At 37.5% G+C, this 21455-nt stretch overlaps 4 protein-coding genes across 4 annotated transcripts; 3 read left to right on the forward strand and 1 right to left on the reverse strand.

Annotated features, from left to right (window-relative positions):
- On the forward strand, positions 1-3529 carry Osi12 (DUF1676 domain-containing protein Osi12). Its single transcript, XM_076538623.1, has one exon. The coding sequence runs from the start codon at positions 98-100 to the stop codon at positions 830-832; it is 735 nt and encodes a 244-aa protein (XP_076394738.1). The 5' UTR covers positions 1-97; the 3' UTR covers positions 833-3529.
- Positions 2502-5733, reverse strand: LOC100879823 (uncharacterized). The gene is made up of 3 exons (XM_003705449.2): positions 5547-5733; positions 4041-4463; positions 2502-3431 (listed from the first exon to the last, which is right to left on the reverse strand). The coding sequence occupies exons 2-3, from the start codon at positions 4315-4317 to the stop codon at positions 3244-3246; spliced, it is 465 nt and encodes a 154-aa protein (XP_003705497.1). The 5' UTR covers positions 4318-4463; positions 5547-5733; the 3' UTR covers positions 2502-3243.
- Positions 5734-8997: 3264 nt separating this feature from the next.
- Osi13 (Protein) lies at positions 8998-12656 on the forward strand. The gene is made up of 2 exons (XM_076538823.1): positions 8998-10535; positions 12326-12656. Exons 1-2 carry the CDS (start codon positions 10352-10354, stop codon positions 12640-12642), a joined length of 501 nt encoding a protein of 166 aa, XP_076394938.1. The 5' UTR covers positions 8998-10351; the 3' UTR covers positions 12643-12656.
- A 3386-nt stretch (positions 12657-16042) lies between these two features.
- Osi14 (DUF1676 domain-containing protein Osi14) lies at positions 16043-19915 on the forward strand. The gene is made up of 3 exons (XM_003705450.3): positions 16043-16661; positions 18004-18189; positions 19409-19915. The coding sequence occupies exons 1-3, from the start codon at positions 16286-16288 to the stop codon at positions 19798-19800; spliced, it is 954 nt and encodes a 317-aa protein (XP_003705498.3). The 5' UTR covers positions 16043-16285; the 3' UTR covers positions 19801-19915.
- Positions 19916-21455: the final 1540 nt, after the last annotated feature.

Consider the following 21455-nt stretch of genomic DNA (forward strand, 5'->3'; position numbering starts at 1 on the left):
ATATCGGTCCGTACACTTGGTCCTGTCGCCAGTTCTCACTAGTCGAGGACCCTGAAGGAAGTGCCTCCTGTGTTACCCATTAACGGATTAACGGAGTATGGAGCTGTCCAAGTGTGTGATGCTGTTGTTAGCGTGCGGTGTCTGCGCCTCGACGACGAAGGACGACGACACCTTCGTGGACAAGGGCGTCAGGGCGATGTACAGGGTCTACGAGGACTGCCAGCATCGCAACATAGCTATATCGCCTTGTCTCAAGAAAAAGGCGATCGCGTTCTTCGAGAGACTGGGCAGAATGCAGATACTGCCGCTGTCCGAGAACTTCGAGCTGGTCAGGACCGCGGATATCGCCCCGAGTTCGGTGAACGACCTCGAGGCGAGGACCTCCAGCGGCAAGGACGAGATTCTGAACGAGATACTCTTCGACAGAGTAGCCTCGTTGCTGAATAGTTTCAATATTCAGATTCGTCTGCCGAAGACCACTCCTGGAGAGCTGAAGAGAGGCATGGAGGAGGGCCGAGGCAAGATGAAGAAGATGATGGGCACGATGATGATGGGAGTAGCCATGAAAATGATGCTAATGATCCCGTTAGCACTTGGAGTGCTCTTCTTGATAGCTGGCAAGGCACTCATCGTCAGCAAGATCGCTCTAGTTCTATCTCTGATCATCGGACTGAAGAAGCTACTCAGCCAAAAGCAGAGCCACGATCATGGCGGATGGCAGCAGGGAGGCGGAGGCTGGGACAGGAGTCTCAAGATCGTAGCCGCATCTACGACGCAGGCCTCGCGGGATTACGCGCACAACTTGGCATACTCGGCGAGACATCAACGCTAGAACTTTTCAGGACTCGCGTGTTATTTCGAATTTTTAAGTGACAGCTGTAGCGGTGCGCGTGCAGAATTTACTCGAGATTCTAGATTTTTAATTTCTTGTAAATTTGGGGAAGTTAGCAAAGGTGAAATTTTTTAACCCTTCGTTCTTTTGATTTTGTAACAGCTACTGGTAAATTTTATTGCAAAATTTATTTATGCTGTGGAGGATCGTTTTGGATGAAATGCAATTGTGAACTTAAATGGTTTTCGTATTATTGCTTATTTGTGAATTAGATTTGATGAGATATATGAATGGGTTAGACTTGACAAAATATATAAATGGGTTAGATTTGAGAAAATATATAAATGGGTTAGATTTGAGAAAATATATAAAGAGGTTAGACTTGATAAAATATATAAATGGGTTAGATTTGAGAAAATATATAAATGGGTTAGACTTGACAAAATATATAAAGAGGTTAGCCTTGACAAAATATATAAATGGGTTAGTTTGAGAAAATATATAAAGAGGTCAGACTTGACAAAATATATAAAGAGGTTAGACTTGACAAAATATATAAATGGGATAGACTTGACAAAATATATAAATGGGTTAGATTTGACAAAATATATAAAGAGGTTAGAATTGACAAAATATATAAATGGGTTAGATTTGAGAAAATATATAAAGAGGTTAGAATTGACAAAATATATAAATGGGTTAGATTTGACAAAATATATAAATGGGTTAGACTTGACAAAATATATAAAGAGGTTAGATTTGACAAAATATATAAATGGGTTAGATTTGAGAAAATATATAAATAGGTTAGCCTTGACAAAATATATGAATAGGTTAACCTTGACAAAATATATAAATAGGTTAGCCTTGACAAAATATATAAAGTATTGATACTTGCAAGAGATTGGCAACGAAGGGTTAAAGAGTCTCTGTAAAACTGAGAGATTAATCAAAATGGCCGAAACTAGATGTACAGGTGCTAGGTTACTGTATGTGAAATGTTTCTGTTTTAAATCTCGTGAACGTTTATTAGTCATCATATTTTGACAAAATTGTAAATTAAATTTTGCAGCAATTACTACAAAATTATTATAGTAAATTACTATATTTAAATATCAATAATAATGTAAAATAGTTTCAGCTTCTTCAATAATCAATCGAAGACCAGAAACTTGAAATTTCATATGCACCAACGTAACACCTAGAAGTCATCGATTTGTGTTCACTATATGGCCTTCGAAGAAATGTACAAAAAATAGAAATTTACTGTTCGAATTCTTGTCTTTGTTAGAAAATGACCTCTTGCGTTTATAGAAAGTGGAGAGGATGAAACTGATAAAGGATGAAACTTGTAGAGCAACAATCTTGTAGAGCATCAAACATGTAGAGCATCTAATAGAGGATGAAACTTGTAGAGGATCAAAGTCGTCACGAACGCACGTCAGTGTAATAATTACGAGCTAAATAAGAACGTCACGCGATCGACATAGTAACACATAGCTGTCACTTATTTTCATTTCTCCTGAACCGGGAAACGATCTGACACGTCAATCGTTCTCGTACACGCGAGTTTCTAGCGGAACCGAGTCGAAGCTTTTGCCACTGAAATGACTGAAAGCCGTTCCGTCGCATTCGGCTTCTCTCAAGATATTTAGTTCAGTAAGACACATTTATCGTTGAACGCCATGGTATTTATTGTCACTTACTGTTAATCCACGAGTAACGCGTTAACTGCCTATGCGAAAATGGCGGTAACACGTTGAGCGCCATAATGGCCGCGGTGTAACGGAGTGTTTCGTTTTGTGACGATGAACGAGAGGGTAATGAATATAGTACAATTATAATTTTACCTGATGGGTTATTTTATTTACGCTCAACGGGTTAATTATTAAAACATTGTTAGTATTAATTTTATTCGATGTTGATTTCTTCTTTTTTACCTTTTTGAGTGGATTCTTGTTATATTGCCGAGCAATGATGCATTGACTGTATAATGTATAGCAAGTACATTGCATGGTAATTACAATGCATGATAAATACAACGCATAGGAAGTACAGTGCATAGGAAGTACAATGCATAATAATTACAATGCATAATAATTACAACGCATAATAATTACAACGTATAATAATTACAACACATAAGAAGTACAATGCATAGTAAATGCAACGTGTCTACTACTCGACCTAGGATATCAATCGTATTCTACGAAGAGTCCACCACACGAAATTGGCAATATAACAAGAGTCTACAGCGAGAGTCTACTCTACAAGAGTCTCTATAACAAGAGTTAAAATCCACGACATGGCAGTTAACGCGTTAAATTAGCGTGATGGTCGAACTGTTACGAGAAATAAAGTCGTCAATCTCACGATGCGTACGATGCCTCAGCGAATTGTCGCAACGCTGTTCAGTGTGTTTTCAGTCCTAGAACGGCGGCGAATAACGCGAAGAAAAATCCTGCTAGCAACGCGGTAGCCTTCAACAGGATCAAACCTCCGACCAACGTTGGGATCAATGCGACGAACTTCATTTTGTAGGCCATCAACAGCGCCATCATCGTACGCCCCATTTTACGTTTCCTTCGGCGAGGTCGACCTGGAACCAATTCATTTTGTTCGGTTTAATATTTATTAATTTGCGATTGCGTTGTTTTGTGTATGCCACGAGGATTTAATAAATGAAATTAATTATTATTGTCGTTGTTATTATTTTGAGGAACGAGGATTTAATAAAGGAAATTAATTATTATTGTTGTTTTTATTCTGGAGGAATAAGAAAATTTTAAGTAGATTAAACTTGATGAATTATGTGTTGTATGTGATGTTATTTAGTATGAGAGTTGATATTCATTATTGAGATTTTATTGCACTGAGGCTTCTTGTGGTACAAAATGGCGGAAGGTCTCAATGAGTAATTTCAAATTATATAATTTTGAAGATATTTTAGTACAAGTTCAGTATTTTGCTGCAAGAGTGATCAGATAATTTTTATAGATTCCAAGTTTAAAAATATAGCGTCAATATTAATTTACATTAACAATTGTAATCATTGAATCAAGAATTCATCCTAAAGTAAATTTACCAAACATCCTCTTTTGGACCCAGACCTTGTCACAGACTTATGATTAAATCCAACAATCTTATACATCCATCAAAAAGATAAGAAATGATCATTATTTGTTTATAACAGAGAACGTTACTTTACCTGGTTTTGAAAAGTAATCCTTCGACAAAGCAGTACTGCTCGCCACATTCTTGCTTAGAGGCTTCGGTCTCTCCTGCCGTATAATAATCGTACTCTGTGGCACGACTTTTGTAAGCGAGGCTTTTGTTGGCGCCAACTTGTGAACCTCCTTGATAATCTTCTTCGCAACAGTAAATTCTGTGTGACTGGTCTGCTTCTGGGATTTCGCGCTCTCCAGCAGGCGGATCACACAGCTCAAGGTTAAAAGAATCGCAACTAGATTCACTCTCGATCTCATCTTCGCTGATCACGGCTCTTACATCCTCGAAGTGTTCTTCACCTCTTCAGCTGACGATTATCAATCACATTTGCTTTCGTGTTTGGATTTTGAGAAACATGTGGAGGGTTCAGGATGCTCCTTGCATTGTCTTCTTTATATTGTTACTGAAATTGAAATTGTTTGAAGACTCTGGAGATGGTGAAAAGACGTTCTATAATAAATTTTTGAATTAAATTATTTTTTGTAGGTCAGAAAGTATAATGTAACAGATGCTCATATAATTACTTAAATTGAGATTGCAAGGTTACAAACATTTCAGACGACATACATAAATTTACAAATCTGTTGTATTGTATAATGGAGAACATAATTTTTAACAGCCAGCACAAATGTGCTAACAAGGTTATAGCTGTAAGCAACAGACTCGAAGATAATTTCTTATAGGACACATCAACCATTATCCCATAAAATGTACATGCAAGGTAGACAACCAAGTCACGAACAAAGAACAACCCCCACCGTAACATAACAAATTAATAATCTTCAGCAGCCAGCTCATAAAATGTACTTATAAGCTAGACACCCAAAACATCATCTTCAGAGTCAAGTGAGATGTTCAAAACATGGACTTCAAAGTCGAGTAAGATGTTCAAAACATGAACCTCAATGTCAAGTTGGACATTCAAAACATGAACCTCAAAGTCAAGTTGGACATTCAAAACATGAACCTCAAAGTCAAGTTGGACATCCAAAAGAATTATCTCAAGGTCAAGCTGAACACTCAAGACAATGATCTCTAAGTCAAACTGAACACCCAAAACAATGATCTCAAGGTTAAGCTGAACATCCAAGACAATGATCTCAGAGTCAAGTTGAACACCCAAAACAATGATATCTCAAGGTTAAGCTGAACACCCAAGACAATGATCTCAGAGTCAAGTTGAACACCCAAGACAATGATCTCAAGGTTAAGCTGAACACCCAAAACAATGATATTAGAGTCAAGTTGAACACCCAAAACAATGACATCTCAAGATTAAGCTGAATACCCAAAACAATGATCTCAGAGTCAAGTTGAGCACCCAAAACAATGATCTCAAGTTCAATCTGGACACCCAAAGCAATCTCAAAGCAAAGCAATAATCTTGATCCACCACCCCACAAACTTACTGAAAAGCAATTTGAAAGTGAAGAATATAAATAATCAGTGACATAACATAAAGCAATCTCCAACCACCTGAACTCACAAGCTCACTTGCAGTACTCGTAGATTTCTCCTTGACCCTAAATGGACCTCTCGTTGCCCAATGATCCTCAGAATGAACGAATGCAAATGAATGAAGGTTGAATGTCAGAACGGACTGTAACAGCGAACGACCGCGAGGTAACTGGTACGTTCTTGATTCCTCGGCTAGGTTCCGAGGGGGGCTGACCGGGGTACCACGCCGGGCACGCTTCAGTTGCCAGCAGGATCGACAGTCCGTGAAAAATGAGCACCGCGTGACGAGCGGGCAATATATGAACGCGGTAAGCACTGTGATCCAAATTGTCGGCGACGATATATGTGTCAGGTAACATTGTCAAACGGTACAGCTCGCATGCTCGAGCGACGAGGAAAGGAAGCGGATTCGAGCGAGGGTGGATCCTCTATGGGGAGGGACTTAATGACAGGCTTGAACTTGATGACAGGCGCGATCATTTTTGAATTACGCTAAGCTGATAACCGGGCCGATGGGAATACTTCTGTTAGTGAATTGAGAATTGTGAATTGGGAGTTGTAGGGAATGTGGAGTATTTGGAAATTGTTGACTAATTTGGAAATGTAATTTGGAAGTCAAGGATTGAGAAGCATAGATGAGGACATTTCTTAATTCTCATATTGTTCGATTCCTACATTGTCCAATTCTAACGTTGTCCAATTCCCACGTTGTCCAATTTCCACATTTTCTAATTTTTACACTCTTCAATTTCCACATTCCCCAATTTCTACCCTCCCCAATTCCCACATTCCCCAATTCCCACATTCCCCAATTCCCACATTCCCCAATTCCCACATTCCCCAATTCCCACATTCCCCAATTCCCATATTTCCCAATTCCCACATTCTCCAATTTCCATAATTCCCAATTCCCACATTTCCCAATTCCCACATTTCTCAATTCCCACATTTCCCAATTCCCACATTCCCCAATTCCCACATTCCCCAATTCTCACATTCCCCAATTCTCACATTACCCAATTCCCACATTCCCCAATTCCAACATTTCCCAATTCCCACATTTCCCAATTTCCACATTCTCCAATTTCCATAATTCCCAATTCCCACATTTCCCAATTCCCACATTCCCCAATTCCCACATTCCCCAATTCTCACATTCCCCAATTCTCACATTCCCCAATTCCCACATTCCCCAATTTCCATAATTCCCAATTCTCACATTCCCCAATAACCACATCCCCCAATTCCCACAATCCCCAATTCCCACATTCCCCAATTCCCACATTCCCCAATTCCCACATTCCCCAATTCCCACATTCCCCAATTCCCACATTCCCCAATTCCCACACTTCCCAATTCCCACATTCTCCAATTTCCACATTCCCACATAGTCACATTGAGGATCATAGACAATTTGGGAATCACACTGACTCAGAAGGAAGAGGCACAAATCTATTTGTCACAGATATGGCCAGATAGATATTTTCTATGAAATGTCATTCTATTTATATAACAGTCATGGATGACTGATGGTCAGGTTTCCATTCAAGCTCCGTTGACTGTGGGTAACTGGTGATATAAAAAAGAAGTTATACTTTGATATTAACAATTTTTATTTAATTTATGAATTACCATATTTGTCATATACGACTCATATGTGAAATTTTCATATGAAATTCTTATCCATCTCGTCATAAATTTTGTGTGATAAATGCTACTGTCGTATGGGTCTTGTCTAAAATTTAGTAAAGGTCCAATCTGTGTTGGAAATTAAGGTTAATATGTTTAAGTCTCTAGTGGGAATTGGGGAATGTGAGAATCAGACAATATGGGAATCCAGTAAACGAAGAGTTCTAAACATTACCCCCATTTCCTCCTCCCTTCCTAAAAATGCAATTACTCTCCATCACGAATCTCAAATAAACAGTACCTCCGCAAAAACTCCCGGAAGAATACAATGAGAGAATCAAGAATCTTCCGATTCAACGATCAATTTTTTGCCAAATCGTGTTCCACGCCAGTTAAAATATCAAGAGCCGTTATTTTTCTTCTAAACGAAACGATCATATCGATCGTGCACCACGACATGCAATCTCCTGCTATCGAAAAAGAGAACCGTGATAATAGTAATTCGGTGTTCCTCAAGTTTTCCCGCTGTCTTTTTCTTCTTCTTCTTCTTTCTATTACCGCTGTTTGTCCCATTTCTCGTACAATTATCTATGTTCCTGTGCCCGCGCAGGAAGCAGCGAAATTGTCCTTACAATGCTCTTTCAGTTGGCACATGAATAAAACTGTCCCGGCGACATCTGGGTTGCTCGCTTCATACGCGAGAGACTCGTGTAATGTGACGAGCATCGTTTCGTTCAACGATGATTCCCTTTCGCCAATTTTCCTATCCTTTTTGTTTGGCCAACTGCTCGAGAAATGCGGCGTGGTCGTTTTGATGTATTGCGGAAGTGGAAGTTCAAAGTTCGTATTAATACTGCTATTATTTTACCATTAACATTCCCGTAACTGTATACTCACACAGACGCACTACTTTTCTCGTAATGTACATGTAAATATACTTTGATTTTCATTTAGAGCTTGATTTTTATGTACGTAAATAATTGTTGAATACAGTCCATGCATCATATGGCAACACTAGGTTTAACAGATTTTAACATATATTAGGTGGAGTCATAAGTAACTTCCGATGCAGCTAAATAGATTTTATTATGTGTATGGTGAGATTATGAAGGTATAAGTCACCACGAGTTGTTGAAGTCAAATTTAACGATTACTGCGGATAAATACATTCAGCAATTGCAAAGAGTGCAAGAAAAACTCCTAGAAAAGCGCCCTGCACTCGTCAATCGCAGAAATGTCATTCTTTTACACGACGACGCGCGACCGCATACAGCAAGGGTGACTCAAGAAAAAATTCTTGAGCTTGGATGGTCTGTTTTACCACATCCACCTTACTCCTCAAATCTTGCCCCGACAGACTACCACCTTTTCTGTTCCTTACAAAACTTTTTAAATGGAAAAACCTTCAATTCTGAAGAGCAAGTCAGGCAGGCTGTTGAAAGCTTCTTCCAGTCCAAACCAACCATATTTTACAAGGAAGGAATTGATAAACTACTAGGAACATGGGAGAAGGTTATAGAAAATAGTGGTGAATATATAATAAAATAATATAATTTTGTTGTTTAATCAGAACGAAATAAATGTCTGATAAAAAAACGGAAGTTACTTATGACTCGACCTAATACATATGTGACACTTAAGCATGTGGACCAACCAGCAAGTCCACATAAACCACCCACCAAGCCCACATAAACCCCATCCCTCAATATCAAAATTTCCACTATTACTTGTCATATCCTACCTCTTATCCCAGCTCTCGCCATATATCGCCGCATACGGCACCCTCCGCGCGGTGTCTTAAACAGACCGCAGTGAAATCATCCGGATGAGCTACGAACTCGTCCAACGAATTAGTCGGGTGTGAAACGAAGCTCGATCAACGATCGAGACGAGTGTTCTCCAGAAGAACGACATTGTCGGCAATGATAATAAACGATCCCCATAGGAATCTTCAGACCCCCCTGCGACGAGGAACAACGTCCAATGATCGGAGAGGATGGAACACGGTAGTGGACGGGAGTGGACGACGAATCCTTCGTCACGCGTCAGTACCATCTTAGATGGTCTCCTTCTTCTGGCTTTTCACGTCCCTGCTATATAAACTAATGGTCCGTCTAGGACGAATGTCAGTTAACTTTTGCCAGGTAGCTGGCTCGCTGTGCTTTTAACTACGGCTCTTTTTGTTCGGAGACTGTTGGAGAAGCAGTTTGGAAGGTCATTTTTTGGATAAATTGTTTGGAGGGTTATTTATTGGGGCTGGAGATATTGTCTGGAGGTTATTTATCGAGGCTGGAGATATTGTCTCGAGGGTTATTTATCGAGACTAGATAAATTATCTCGAGCTTTATTTATCGGGACCGAATAGGTAATCTATCTCAAGATTTAGTTGTTGAAAGTGGATAAATTATCTCAAGGTTTATTTATCGGGACTGGATAGGTAGTCTATCGCCAGGTTTATCTCAAGGTTAGTTTATCAAAAGTGGATAGATATGAAGGTTCATTTATTGAAACTGGATAAATAGCAAACTTGAAGGGTTACCTGTCGAAGCTGCATAAATGTTCGATCTGAAGGTGTATTTGTTAGAACAGGATAATTAAGTTGAAGATTCATTTATCCAAACTGGACAAATAAACTTGAAGGGTTACCTGTCGAAGCTGCATAAATGTTCGATCTGAAGGTGTATTTGTTAGAACTCGATAATTAAGTTGAAAGTTCATTTATTCAAACTGTACAAATAAACTTGAAGGGTTACCTGTCGAAGCTGCATAAATGTTCGATCTAAAGGTGTATTTGTTCGAACTGAATAATTAAGTTGAAAGTTCATTTATCCAAACTGTACAAATAAACTTGAAGGGTTACCTGTCGAAGCTGCATAAATATTCGATCTGAAGGTGTATTTGTTCGAACAGCATAATTAAGTTGAAGGTTCATTTATCCAAACTGGACAAATAAACTTGAAGGGTCACCTACCAAAGCTAGATAAATAATCTGAAAGCTTATATTGAAACTGGATGAGTAACAAAACTAACAGGATTTCACGTAAATAAATAAATAAATTATTATCAAGTTCACTAATTATCAAGTGAATCGCTGTCTACTCTGAGTGATGCATACTTGTCTCTGGAGGAACACAGTGAGATAAACATTCGGATCTTCGCTTTTCGAACGATTTGGTGAACCATCAGATCAGATGCTACAGAAGAATGTTGCTGCTGTTTCCGTTGCTGTGTCTGCCTCTTTTAACCCTGTCGGAAACCACGGAATCTTCGGTGATGCAGGAACGATGGAGACTGCAGTTGAAGGACAGACACCATGTGGATTGGGTCGGTGATGGGATCTCAAATTTTGTGGACGATTTTATTCCTGCTGGACGATTTCCTGTCGAAGGTATTTATTATCAAGGGGTTGATAATGCTGTTGCACTTGCTGTTTTTTGGTGGGATACTGGTGGATACTGGTGGAGGAATACTGGTGGATATTAGTGGAATTATGAAGGCTTTAGATTAAATCAGACAATTGGAGAATTTTGGCAAAATTAAATTAGATGAGAAATTGGGGGCTGTGGTTTTATTTGATGAAATTAGAAGAGTATCATTTATTAAGAAATTTGTAAAGAAATTTGAGTTGAATTTATGTTATTTGATGAAGTTAAAATGAAGTTTGTGATGAGTATTTTGTTTGATGAAATCAGAGAAGTATTATTTATTTTATTTGATGAAATCAGAGAAATATTATTTATTTTATTTGATGAAGTTAGTAAAATATTATTTATTTTATTTGACGAACTTAGAGAAGTATTATTTATTTTATCTGATGAACTTAGAGAAGTATTATTTATTGTATTTGACAAAGTTAGAAAAATATTATTTATTTTATTTGATAAACTTAGAGAAGTATTATTTATTGTATTTAATGAAATTAGAGAAGTATTTATTTAATTTGACCAAATCAAAAAATTAAGGGGTAGTAATTTTCACTGAAATAAGGGTGGTTCGACGACACCAGTTTACTGAAGATAACATAATTATTTCTCCTAACGTTCATCAGTAATTTTTTCCTAAACTAGCCTATTCCTAAACTACCTACTCACAATTTCATCAGCATTTTCTTCGCATGACAATTAAAACCGCGCATCGATCATTATTCGGATCGAAGCCCGTCACGGTGATGCGTTGACGGCGCGATGCTAAAGAACCGTGTAATTACACACGCTTGTTAGCAACATGTAATACGTATCATCATCCGTTCACGGCACGTGGTTGACCAGCACAAAAACCATAAGTCCTTTCCACTCCAGTTCATTCTATTACCCTGTTCATTTCGTAAAGCTGACTAACAAGCATTTCCTTCTTCCACGTAAACAAAACCGGAAGGTTTAGAGTCATTTTATATTATAACTCTTCTTAATTGTTTTATATTATCAACTTTCGAATTTTGCATTCTACTTTGTGATTTATGGTGGCATCTTTAATTCATAGGATTTAGTTATTTGGTGTGGTGTTAAACATTTGATAGTGCTAATTACTTGATCGTTAATTTTGATTGTTGGATAGGAAATGTATATTTTTACGTTTTTAATTTTATTAGTATTTAAGTGAATATGGTAAATTATTTTTTATTTATGTTTAATGACAAGTTTATGGTAAAAGTAATTTCAATAAATTAAATGCTAGAGTTAACTTCACAAAATTAAATTCTAGACCTAACTTTACTAAATTAAATTCTAGACATAACTTTACTAAATTAAATTCTAGACATAACCTCACAAAATTAAATTCTAGACCTAACTTTACTAAATTAAATTCTAGACATAACTTTACTAAATTAAATTCTAGACATAACCTCACAAAATTAAATTCCAGACCTAGCTTCACTAAATTAAATTCTAGAGATAACCTCACACAATTAAAAGCTAGACATAACCTCACAAAATTAAATGCTAAACTTAACTTCATAAAATTAAATGCTAGACCTAACCTCTGAAATTAAATGCTACACATAACCTCACAAAATTAAAGGATAAAGTAGAAATTTGTTACTAACTTAAATTATCCTAAACTAAATAAAAATAAATAGAACCTAACAAAATTTTCAGAAATTTCAAAATTTCCTATTAACAAATATTCTAACAAATTTATTAAACACAAAATCGCAATAATAAAATATACAATTTGCAGCCCGAAAGAAAAAGAAGCACAAGCTGAACAAATACCTCATCCCCCTAATCGTCGGATTTATGCTAATAAAATCGATTCTGCTGCCCATCGCACTGAAGACCCTAGCAATTCTCAGTGGAAAAGCAGTGGTTTTGAGTCTGATGAGCCTCATACTAGCAGCCATTGTGGGTTTGAAGAAAGTGGCTCAAAGTCATTCGGCAAGTGGCTACGAGGTGGTAAATTTACCAATGAATAAATACAAGAGACACGACGTCTTTGAAATGGCGGATGAGTCGGAGCCTTACAAATATTATAGAGAACGACGTAGGAGGAAATAAATGTTAGTAGACAATTATGTGTGAATTATTTACCTTGTCCTTTTCATTGTTACCTTGTAGGGTTTTATTGGTTATTAATACTTATATCATTTTATAATAATTATATACTTGTGATAAATTTGTCAATGTTTGATGTTTATTAATAGTACTTGTGCAGTCATGACAGCTTTGTAAAATTAAGAGATTTATTTATTGCAGTCATAAAATTATGATATATTGTCAAATTTTATTGTTTAATAATAGAATTCATAGAGTCATGACATCTTGTTAAATTTTACTATTCAATAACATTACTCATAGACTCATGACATCTTGCAAAATTGTAACATTTATTAATAATATATATACAATTATGACAACCTTGTCATAAATGACAATTTATTTATTGTTCTCATAAAATCATGACATCTTATCAAATTTTATTATTCAATAATATTACTCATAGAGTCATGACGTTCTTGTAAAAATGTAACATTTATTAATAATATATATACAATTATGACAACCTTGTCATAAATGACAATTTATTTATTGTTCTCATAAAATCATGACATCTTGTCATATTTTACTATTGAATAATATTACTCATAGACTCATGACATCTTGCAAAATTGTAACATTTATTAATAATGTATATACAATTATGACAACCATGTCAAATTGTGACATTTATTTATTGTTTTCATAAAATCATGACATCTTATCAAATTTTTCTGTTCAATAATAGAACTCATAGAGTTATGACATTTTTGTAAAATTGTGACATTTATTAATAATATATATACAATTATGACAACCTTGTCATAAATGACAATTTATTTATTGTTCTCATAAAATCATGACATCTTATCAAATTTTACTATTCAATAATATTACTCATACAATCACGACATCTTATAAAATTGTAACATTTATTAACAATATATATACAATCATAACAACCTTGTCATAAATGACAATTTACTGTTCTCATAAAATCATGACTTCTCAAATTTTCCTATTAATGAATAACACTCGTAAAATCACACCATCCAAAATCCCACTGATTAACACACAAATCTTACAAATTACACCGGTCACTTTTACGAGCGAATTAATTTCGTTTACACGAACAAAGAAAGTAAGCTCGCTCGTAAATCAAGCGATCAAATATTGTCACAATACCATTCGAAGAAACTTGAACTCCAAAGTAATACTTCCGTAGCGAAACTCGGTGTGTCGAATTAGCAACGGGACCCGCTAAGTGCTTTGTTACACGAAACGGGTAAACAAGAAACGAAGCAGACCGTAGAAAGTGTTTTCGGATCACCCTCATTTTCTAAGTAGTTACAGTAGGCAATGAACATTTGTAATCTGAACAGTATTGGTCTAACGGTGTTTTATTAGAAAAGAGTTAAAAGATTCTCGTTGAGGTTACAAAGAAATGGTTGAAGAGAAATTATAGAACAGGGTTTCCAGAAGCGACGTTTCAAAGGAAATAATGTGAAGAAAGCAGTACAGAGAAACTTCGACAGGTACGAACATAAAGATAAGCGTGGAATGGTGTTAAATAGGACGGGCTATTGATTTCAATTTTTCTATGGATTTTCATGTTGTTATAATAAAGAGAATTCTTTGACACATATCTTTAAATATTTTCTAATTTATAAAATTCCTATATTTATATTATATTGTGTAATATATGAAATATATTGTAAAAAGAGTGAACAATGAAAGTAATTTGAAGGCAACATAAAATTAAATCATCGAAAGCAGTGAATAATTTTCAAATTATTAGAGATTGACATGAAAGTAGATTTGTTCGATTTAAATTTCCCGCCAGACGAGAGATCAAAGGCACCGACAGATCGCCTCTAGTTTACTCTGTGGTTCAGCTTCCCTCTCTTTCGTCCCTTTGTATTCTTCTCTCTTCGTTCTTTTCTATTCTTCTTCCTCGATCGAACCTAACCTAGAAAAGTAATCGCGAAAATCCGTGGCAGATACCGTTAACGCGAAGATGACGAAGTTTCGAGACTGTTAAATATTTAAAGAGCCGCGAGACAATGCGACACTCGCGAATATGGCTGTCGCCAAAACCCCAATGGGAGACGCATTGTTCATTGTTCGATACCTGAGCTACTTTTCACGATTGCCGAATTTTAAGCATTCTTTTCATGTCTTAATTGAAACGCTTTTGGAGCGTTAGGTCATAATCCACTTTTTCTTATTTGTGAAGGTAAGTTTAGGTTAGGTTATCTTAACACTAAAAGGTAAGTTTAGGTTAGGTTATCTTCCACAAGTTTCTTATTATAAGGTACACATTTTATTAAAATACATATCTTGAAATCAGAATTGATTTTCATCAAGATAAAGAGTAAATGTGTGTACTAATTCATGTTTCATCGTTTGTCTGAAATTAAAAATGAAGTTCAAAAATAAACAAATTAAATACACATTATATGCCGGTAGGTTTAGTGTTAAATCTGAAGAGTTATGAACCAAAGCAGCTCAATTGAACTTAAGAATATATGAAGACATCAGATATAAACACATTCAATGATTCAATAACCAATGCTGACATAGCAAGCCTCCATCAATGAAGATGTCAGTTACGATCGTGTATAATTACTTTTGTGAAACAAAAGGGAAACTGTTTAGACTATTATATCAGTTGACTATTATAACCCGACGATGTAATCTGTCAGAACCGTTGGTGGGTCAAGGTGAGCAGCCCATGTGCACGTGGGGCCTAAATGCATCGATCTCATCCTAGGACGCCATTTTGATCATCACAGTTTCAATACCGGAGTCCACATAAATTCTAGGTCTCGAATTCTTTCCTGGAAGATGAATCAGAGAAACGTTCTCGTTACAGTCATCCACATTTATATTATACCTAACATATTTATATTATTCTTAACACATTTATATTGCACCTAACACATTTATATTATACGTAATACATAATAGATTAAAACACATTTGTAGCGTTTAATGATGTAACTACTGTTACAGCCTCATCGAGACACTTGTTTCAAGATCTACTTTCTTTAATTTCATATTAAAATTTGGAAGTTCACTTGTTCAGGCTCTTCACTTGAACGTGAAAATGAAAACGATGGCCATTGGGAAATCTTGAGGATGTGTACACTTTTTCTTGGTAATTGCCTGAGTCAATTGAAACCCATGAAAGTTGTTTGCTTAGAAATTCGCGGGTCATAGAAAGATTTGCTTCAAGTTCACAGTATCTACTATGGAGATGACTGAAAATTCAGATTGGTCCAAAATTGTCTCCATTTTGAAATCTGTTAAGATACTTCATTAGAAGTATCTCTATTACATGTATTACGAAAATTACTTGATTACTGTTTAATTTTAAATTAATTCAAAATGGTGCTATTATTGATTGAATGGTCTTTCAGAGGGTGTCATCCCTTATAAACCCAGTATTTTATTACTACAAGAACTATTAAGTCTTCAGAACTGTCCCCATTACAACACGCTCGACCAACGTGGTCATCCCAAGAGTGTGTCATCTAAGCTCCCCTGACCCAAATTTCGCCACCTCCAAAACAAAGGATTCCAAAGGCGTTGTCAAGCAAACGGAAGAGTCGTTTGTTTAAAAAATTATCGAAGAAAGTTTCCGTCCCGAAGGAGGTGGACGATGACGGCGTGCGTTGGCCGTTTGTCGTCACACATCGGTTCGAGTGGGGATATTGGGGAGGGTCTCCACACCTATAAAGATAGAAGCTACGGAGGGTCAGGTCACACTTACCTCCGAAAATTTTCCGAAGGACGTAGTTTACGTGTGAGTGCGACTAAGATGAACAAGTTGGTGATTCTGGGACTTATCGCGTCTGCGATGGCTGTGCCCATGCCGGACACCGATGGGCAAATGGACAGGAATCTCGATTGCATGGAGCAAGAGAACGCCTTGTTCAGCTGCATGTTCGTGAAGACCATCAGCACGTTGGATAGAGCTGCCAGGTCCAGCGATATCGACATCGTTGATGGTGTGAAGTTTGTACGGGAGACACCGAGTGAGTTGGATTTTGGTGCACTTTGTGATATTCATTCATCTTGGTGACATGAATTCATTTATGATTTGGTTTCAAAGAAATTGTTAGTTGGACTTGTTACTCTAGTCAGGATGATTCATGTCATATGTGGATTGAGCTAGTCAAACGTATCATCTTTGTCACGTTCATGTGACATGAATTCATCTATGGTTTGGTTCCAAAGAAATTGTTGGTTGGACTTGTAACTCTGATCAGGGTGATTCATGTCATATGTGGATTGAGCTAGTCAAACGTATCATCTTCGACATTCATGTAAAATGAATTCATTTATGATTTGGTTCCAAAGAAATTGTTAGTTGGACTTGTTACTCTAGTCAGGATGATCCATGTCATATGTGGATTGGGCTAGTCAAACTTATCTTTGTGCCATTGATTGATTAATTTTATAAGGGCCTCGACTACTATGATCATTAGCCCCATCTTTGTGACATTTATGTGACATGAATTCATCTATGATTTGCCTGCAAAGAGATTGCTAATAGGACTTGTGACTCTGATCAGGATGATTCATGTCATATGTGGATGGACCTAGTCAACGTATCTTTGTGGCATTCATGTGACATGAATTCATTTATGATTTGCTTGCAAAGAGATTGCTGATTGGACTTGTTACTCTGATGAGGATGATTCATGTCACATGTGGATGGACCTTAGTCAAACTTATCTTTGTGGTATTCATGTGACATGAATTAATCTGTGATTTGGTTCCAAAGAGATTGCTAATAGGACTTGCTACTCTGATCAGGATGATCCATGTCACATGTGGATGGACCTAGTCAAACGTATCTTTGTGGCATACATGTGTCATGAATTCATCTATGGTTTGATTGCAAAGAGATTGCTAATAGGACTTGTTACTCTGATCAGGATGATCTGTGTCATATGTGGATGGACCTAGTCAAACTCAAATACTGTTATGAGATTTTTAACTTTCTGTCATGGTCCAGTTGTGATAGATGTTATAGTCCATTTATGATAGGTGTACATATGTGACTTGTTTGACTATGATGTCTTAATCATCATAAGGTTAAAGGTACCTCACACATGCCCTTCTAATAATAGATCAAGGTTGAGATTGACCATTCAGTACCATCAAACTATCACAACTGACTAGTACATCTTAACTTCACAAAATGCAAACCTTAAGTCTTCATCACTTGTCCATCTATCTTTCTACAACTTCAAACGCTGTGTTCAATTCAATATCCACTATGATGATATCAAACATGAAATACTCGGTGAAATTCAAAGAACAAACCTGCCAAACCTGAAACCAAAAACCTGATGCCTCAAACTTTTTCAGTGGAACGCACCGGAAAAGATTTGAAGACAGAAGTGGACCTAATGAACGAGCTGCCTAGAGACACATCAGAACGTGCCATCAAGCTGGTCGGAATGTTATTCGAATCAGCAATGTCCTTCCTGAAGAGTCATAGTCTGAAGTTGAGCATGCCCGAAGAGGGATCAATTTCTCGTGCTCTCGACGAAGGTAACTTTCTATACTCTATGATAGAAGCATCAGTTACGTAATCGTTCCCACCCTCCGAGTCACCGGTATGAACGAATAAACTGTTCAAGCCTTTCACCTTCATGATATCCAACCTGTTCCGGATAAACTCGTTCCTCGTTCAGCATTCGCTTTCCTTCTCAAATTGTACTTGAGATTGTGCTATTTCTCGGTAGCGGTACTAAGGATGTGGACCCTAATAGTCTCATATGTGATTAGTTTTATGATTGTACGCTTTGGAATTTTATTTGGCGGAGGTTGAATTATGAAACGTTGGAATTTGGTTGCAATTAGATATTCAGTACTGTCCTAAATTCTTTAGAGGACGGGGTTTTATGGGGTCGAGAATTCTCACGATTTTCAAGTAGATTGATCGGCTTGTGATTAGAGGATTAGTATTAGGGAGTCAAATATTTCCAGTAATTCCTATTCAAAACTATTATCTGATAGTTCTTCAAATAATCCTTCAACTGGTTGTATCAATCAATTTCTGAATTACTAATAATATTTTTGAGGAGAAACTAGATATGTTCCTTGAAGTCTCCACATCCTCACATCCACATATGGTACCTTGACTGCTGCTAAGTGAATGTTTATAGTTATATTCTGACTCAACTTAAATGTGGATGCTGAAGTCTCATTCACATCCACACATGGTATCTTGACTGTTGCTAAGTGAACCTAATTTATGGTCACATTCTAACTGCACTTAAATGTGGATGCTGAAGTCTCATTCACATCCACACATGGTATTTTGACTGTTGCTAAGTGAACCTAATTTATGGTCACATTCTAACTGAACTTAAATGTGGATGCTGAAGTCTCATTCACATATCTACATCAATTCATGTATTCCACTTGACACTAAGTAAATCGAATTTATATCTGAACTAGAACTTAACCCAACCAAAATGTGGACTCTGAAATGTGATCCACATCTTCATATCCACATATGGTTGTGGATGTATGACACTCGTTGCAATGTATAATTGATCCCAATTATAACTCAACCTAATCCAACCTAACTAAACGTAACTGTGGATTCTAAAGTCTCATCCACATCTCCACATACAGGTCTAATTGTATCTTACTTGTCCTTAAATAAATCCTAGCTAAACATAATTTTCCAAAATTCTAGCTAAACATAATTTTCCAAAATTCTAGCTAAATATAATTTTCCTCCCTAATCTTAACCTTCAAGGTCGTGCCAAGATCAAGAAAATGGCGCTGCCCCTAATCGCAGCAGCCGCAGTAAAACTATTCGCGCTGGTACCAATCATCCTCGGAAGCCTAAGTCTTCTAGTACTGAAGGCCCTGTTCGTCGGGAAGATAGCCCTTCTCGTAGCCGGTGTCCTGGCTTTCCAGAGGTTGTTCGGCAGCGGCAGCAGTTCCGGAGTCGGCAACTTCTTCAGCAAGAATAATCAACCAACGTGGTTGGACAACTCCAATCAAGGCTGGTCAGCCGGTGTCGCCAACTCCGTTCAACCTCAGGGCTACTACAAGAGGAGTTTCGACGATCAGAACGCGAAAGCCGATGCTCATACGTTGGCGTACGCTGCTCAAGCACCTATCGCTTCCAATGTAGCCAATTGAGCCACTTTGTTGTAATGGACATCTTGGTATCGTGGTGATTTCGACTGTTGAATTTGTATTTATTTATCAACTTAAATTATTTGCTCATGTGGATTAATAAATTATTAATATTGAATTTGCGAGAGAGTTATTTATTGGTTGTGGAATATTGAAAATAGTATCAAATATTGGGGTGAGTTTGAGAGTTTATGCTTTGGAATTAGACGAGTTGTCACCTCGCGTTATTTCGCCACGCGTTAGAATTCGATGCATTAGAATTCTGTACGCGATGAATCACTCGCGTTGTATCGCCACGCTTTAGAATTCTACGCATTACAGTTCTCGATACGTCGGGCCACTCGCGTTATATCGCCACGTGCTGAATTTCCACGCGTTATATTGCCACGTGTTGGAGCTCTACGCGTTAAAGTGCGACGCATTAGAATTCTACGCGTGGAGTCACTGCGCGCTGTATCTCCACGCGTTAGAATTCCCTCGCGTTATATCGCCGCGTATTAAAATTCCACGCGTTATATCGCCATGCGTTGGAATTCTACGCATTGTGTCACTGCGTGCTGTATCTCCACGCGTTAGAATTCCGTCGCGTTATATCGCCGCGTATTAAAATTCCACGCGTTATATCACCATGCGTTGGAATTCTACGCATTGTGTCATTGCGCGCTGTATCTCCACGCGTTAGAATTCCCACGCGTTAAAATTCACACGCGTTATATCGCCGCGTATTAAAATTCCACGCGTTATATCGCCATGCGTTAGAATTCTACGCGTGGAGTCACTGCGCGCTGTATCTCCACGCATTAGAACTCCCTCGCGTTATATTGCCGCGTATTAAAATTCCACGCGTTATATCGCCACGTGTTAGAATTCTACCCATTGAGTCACTGCGCGCTGTATCTCTACGCGTTAGAATTCCCTCGCGTTATATCGCCGCGTATTAAAATTCCAGGCATTGAGTCACTGCGCGCTGTATCTCCACGCATTAAAACTCCCTCGCGTTATATTGCCGCGTATTAAAATTCCACGCGTTATATCGCCACGTGTTAGAATTCTACCCATTGAGTCACTGCGCGCTGTATCTCCACGCGTTATAATTCCCTCGCGTTATATCGCCACAAATTAAAATCCAACGCCTCACCACCCTTAAGATATCAAAATAAATTATTTCCCACAATTCTAAATTGAAAACTCCTACCAACTCATAAACCTAAAAAAGAATTTCTCCCAACCTAAACTTGAAGTTGAAAGTAAATTTTTCTAACGTAAGAAGTAAGTGTCGATCCTTTCCTTTGAAGTTTCTTTTTTACCTAAGATGAGTATGGACACCTCGTCGAAAGCACGATTTCTACTTCGAAAGAGATTATTCATTATTCGTCGGAGGCTCGAAGGTGCATAGAAAACGCTCGGTAAATACGTGATTAGTTTGAGCCAACGTGAAATATCATGTTTTATCGCGGCGCGACGACAATCGAAGGCTCATATGCGATTCCGATCGGATGCGGGCATACCTTACGTTTCGTTTGCACTCCCACCGCCATTGTACCCTCTTTTCACGCATTCTCCTTCCCTTACCTTTCCTTTCTTTCCACGTTGTTCGCTCGTCTTTGTCCCGTGCCCGTTGCACGTTCCGTTTCTCTCGTTTCCGATCAGCAACATTC

Source organism: Megachile rotundata, chromosome 13 (assembly GCF_050947335.1).
Source record: "Megachile rotundata isolate GNS110a chromosome 13, iyMegRotu1, whole genome shotgun sequence".
NCBI lineage: Eukaryota > Metazoa > Arthropoda > Insecta > Hymenoptera > Megachilidae > Megachile > Megachile rotundata.

Coding starts and splice junctions, on each gene's coding strand:
- Osi12 (XM_076538623.1), top strand. CDS start 98: ATGGAGCTGTCCAAGTGTGTGATGCTGTTGTTAGCGTGCGGTGTCTGC.
- LOC100879823 (XM_003705449.2), bottom strand. CDS start 4,317: ATGAGATCGAGAGTGAATCTAGTTGCGATTCTTTTAACCTTGAGCTGT. Junction 3,432..4,040: donor GGATTACTTTTCAAAACCAG/GTAAAGTAACGT, acceptor AATTGGTTCCAG/GTCGACCTCGCCGAAGGAAA.
- Osi13 (XM_076538823.1), top strand. CDS start 10,352: ATGTTGCTGCTGTTTCCGTTGCTGTGTCTGCCTCTTTTAACCCTGTCG. Junction 10,536..12,325: donor TGGACGATTTCCTGTCGAAG/GTATTTATTATC, acceptor TACAATTTGCAG/CCCGAAAGAAAAAGAAGCAC.
- Osi14 (XM_003705450.3), top strand. CDS start 16,286: ATGACGGCGTGCGTTGGCCGTTTGTCGTCACACATCGGTTCGAGTGGG. Junction 16,662..18,003: donor GTTTGTACGGGAGACACCGA/GTGAGTTGGATT, acceptor AAACTTTTTCAG/TGGAACGCACCGGAAAAGAT. Junction 18,190..19,408: donor TTCTCGTGCTCTCGACGAAG/GTAACTTTCTAT, acceptor TTAACCTTCAAG/GTCGTGCCAAGATCAAGAAA.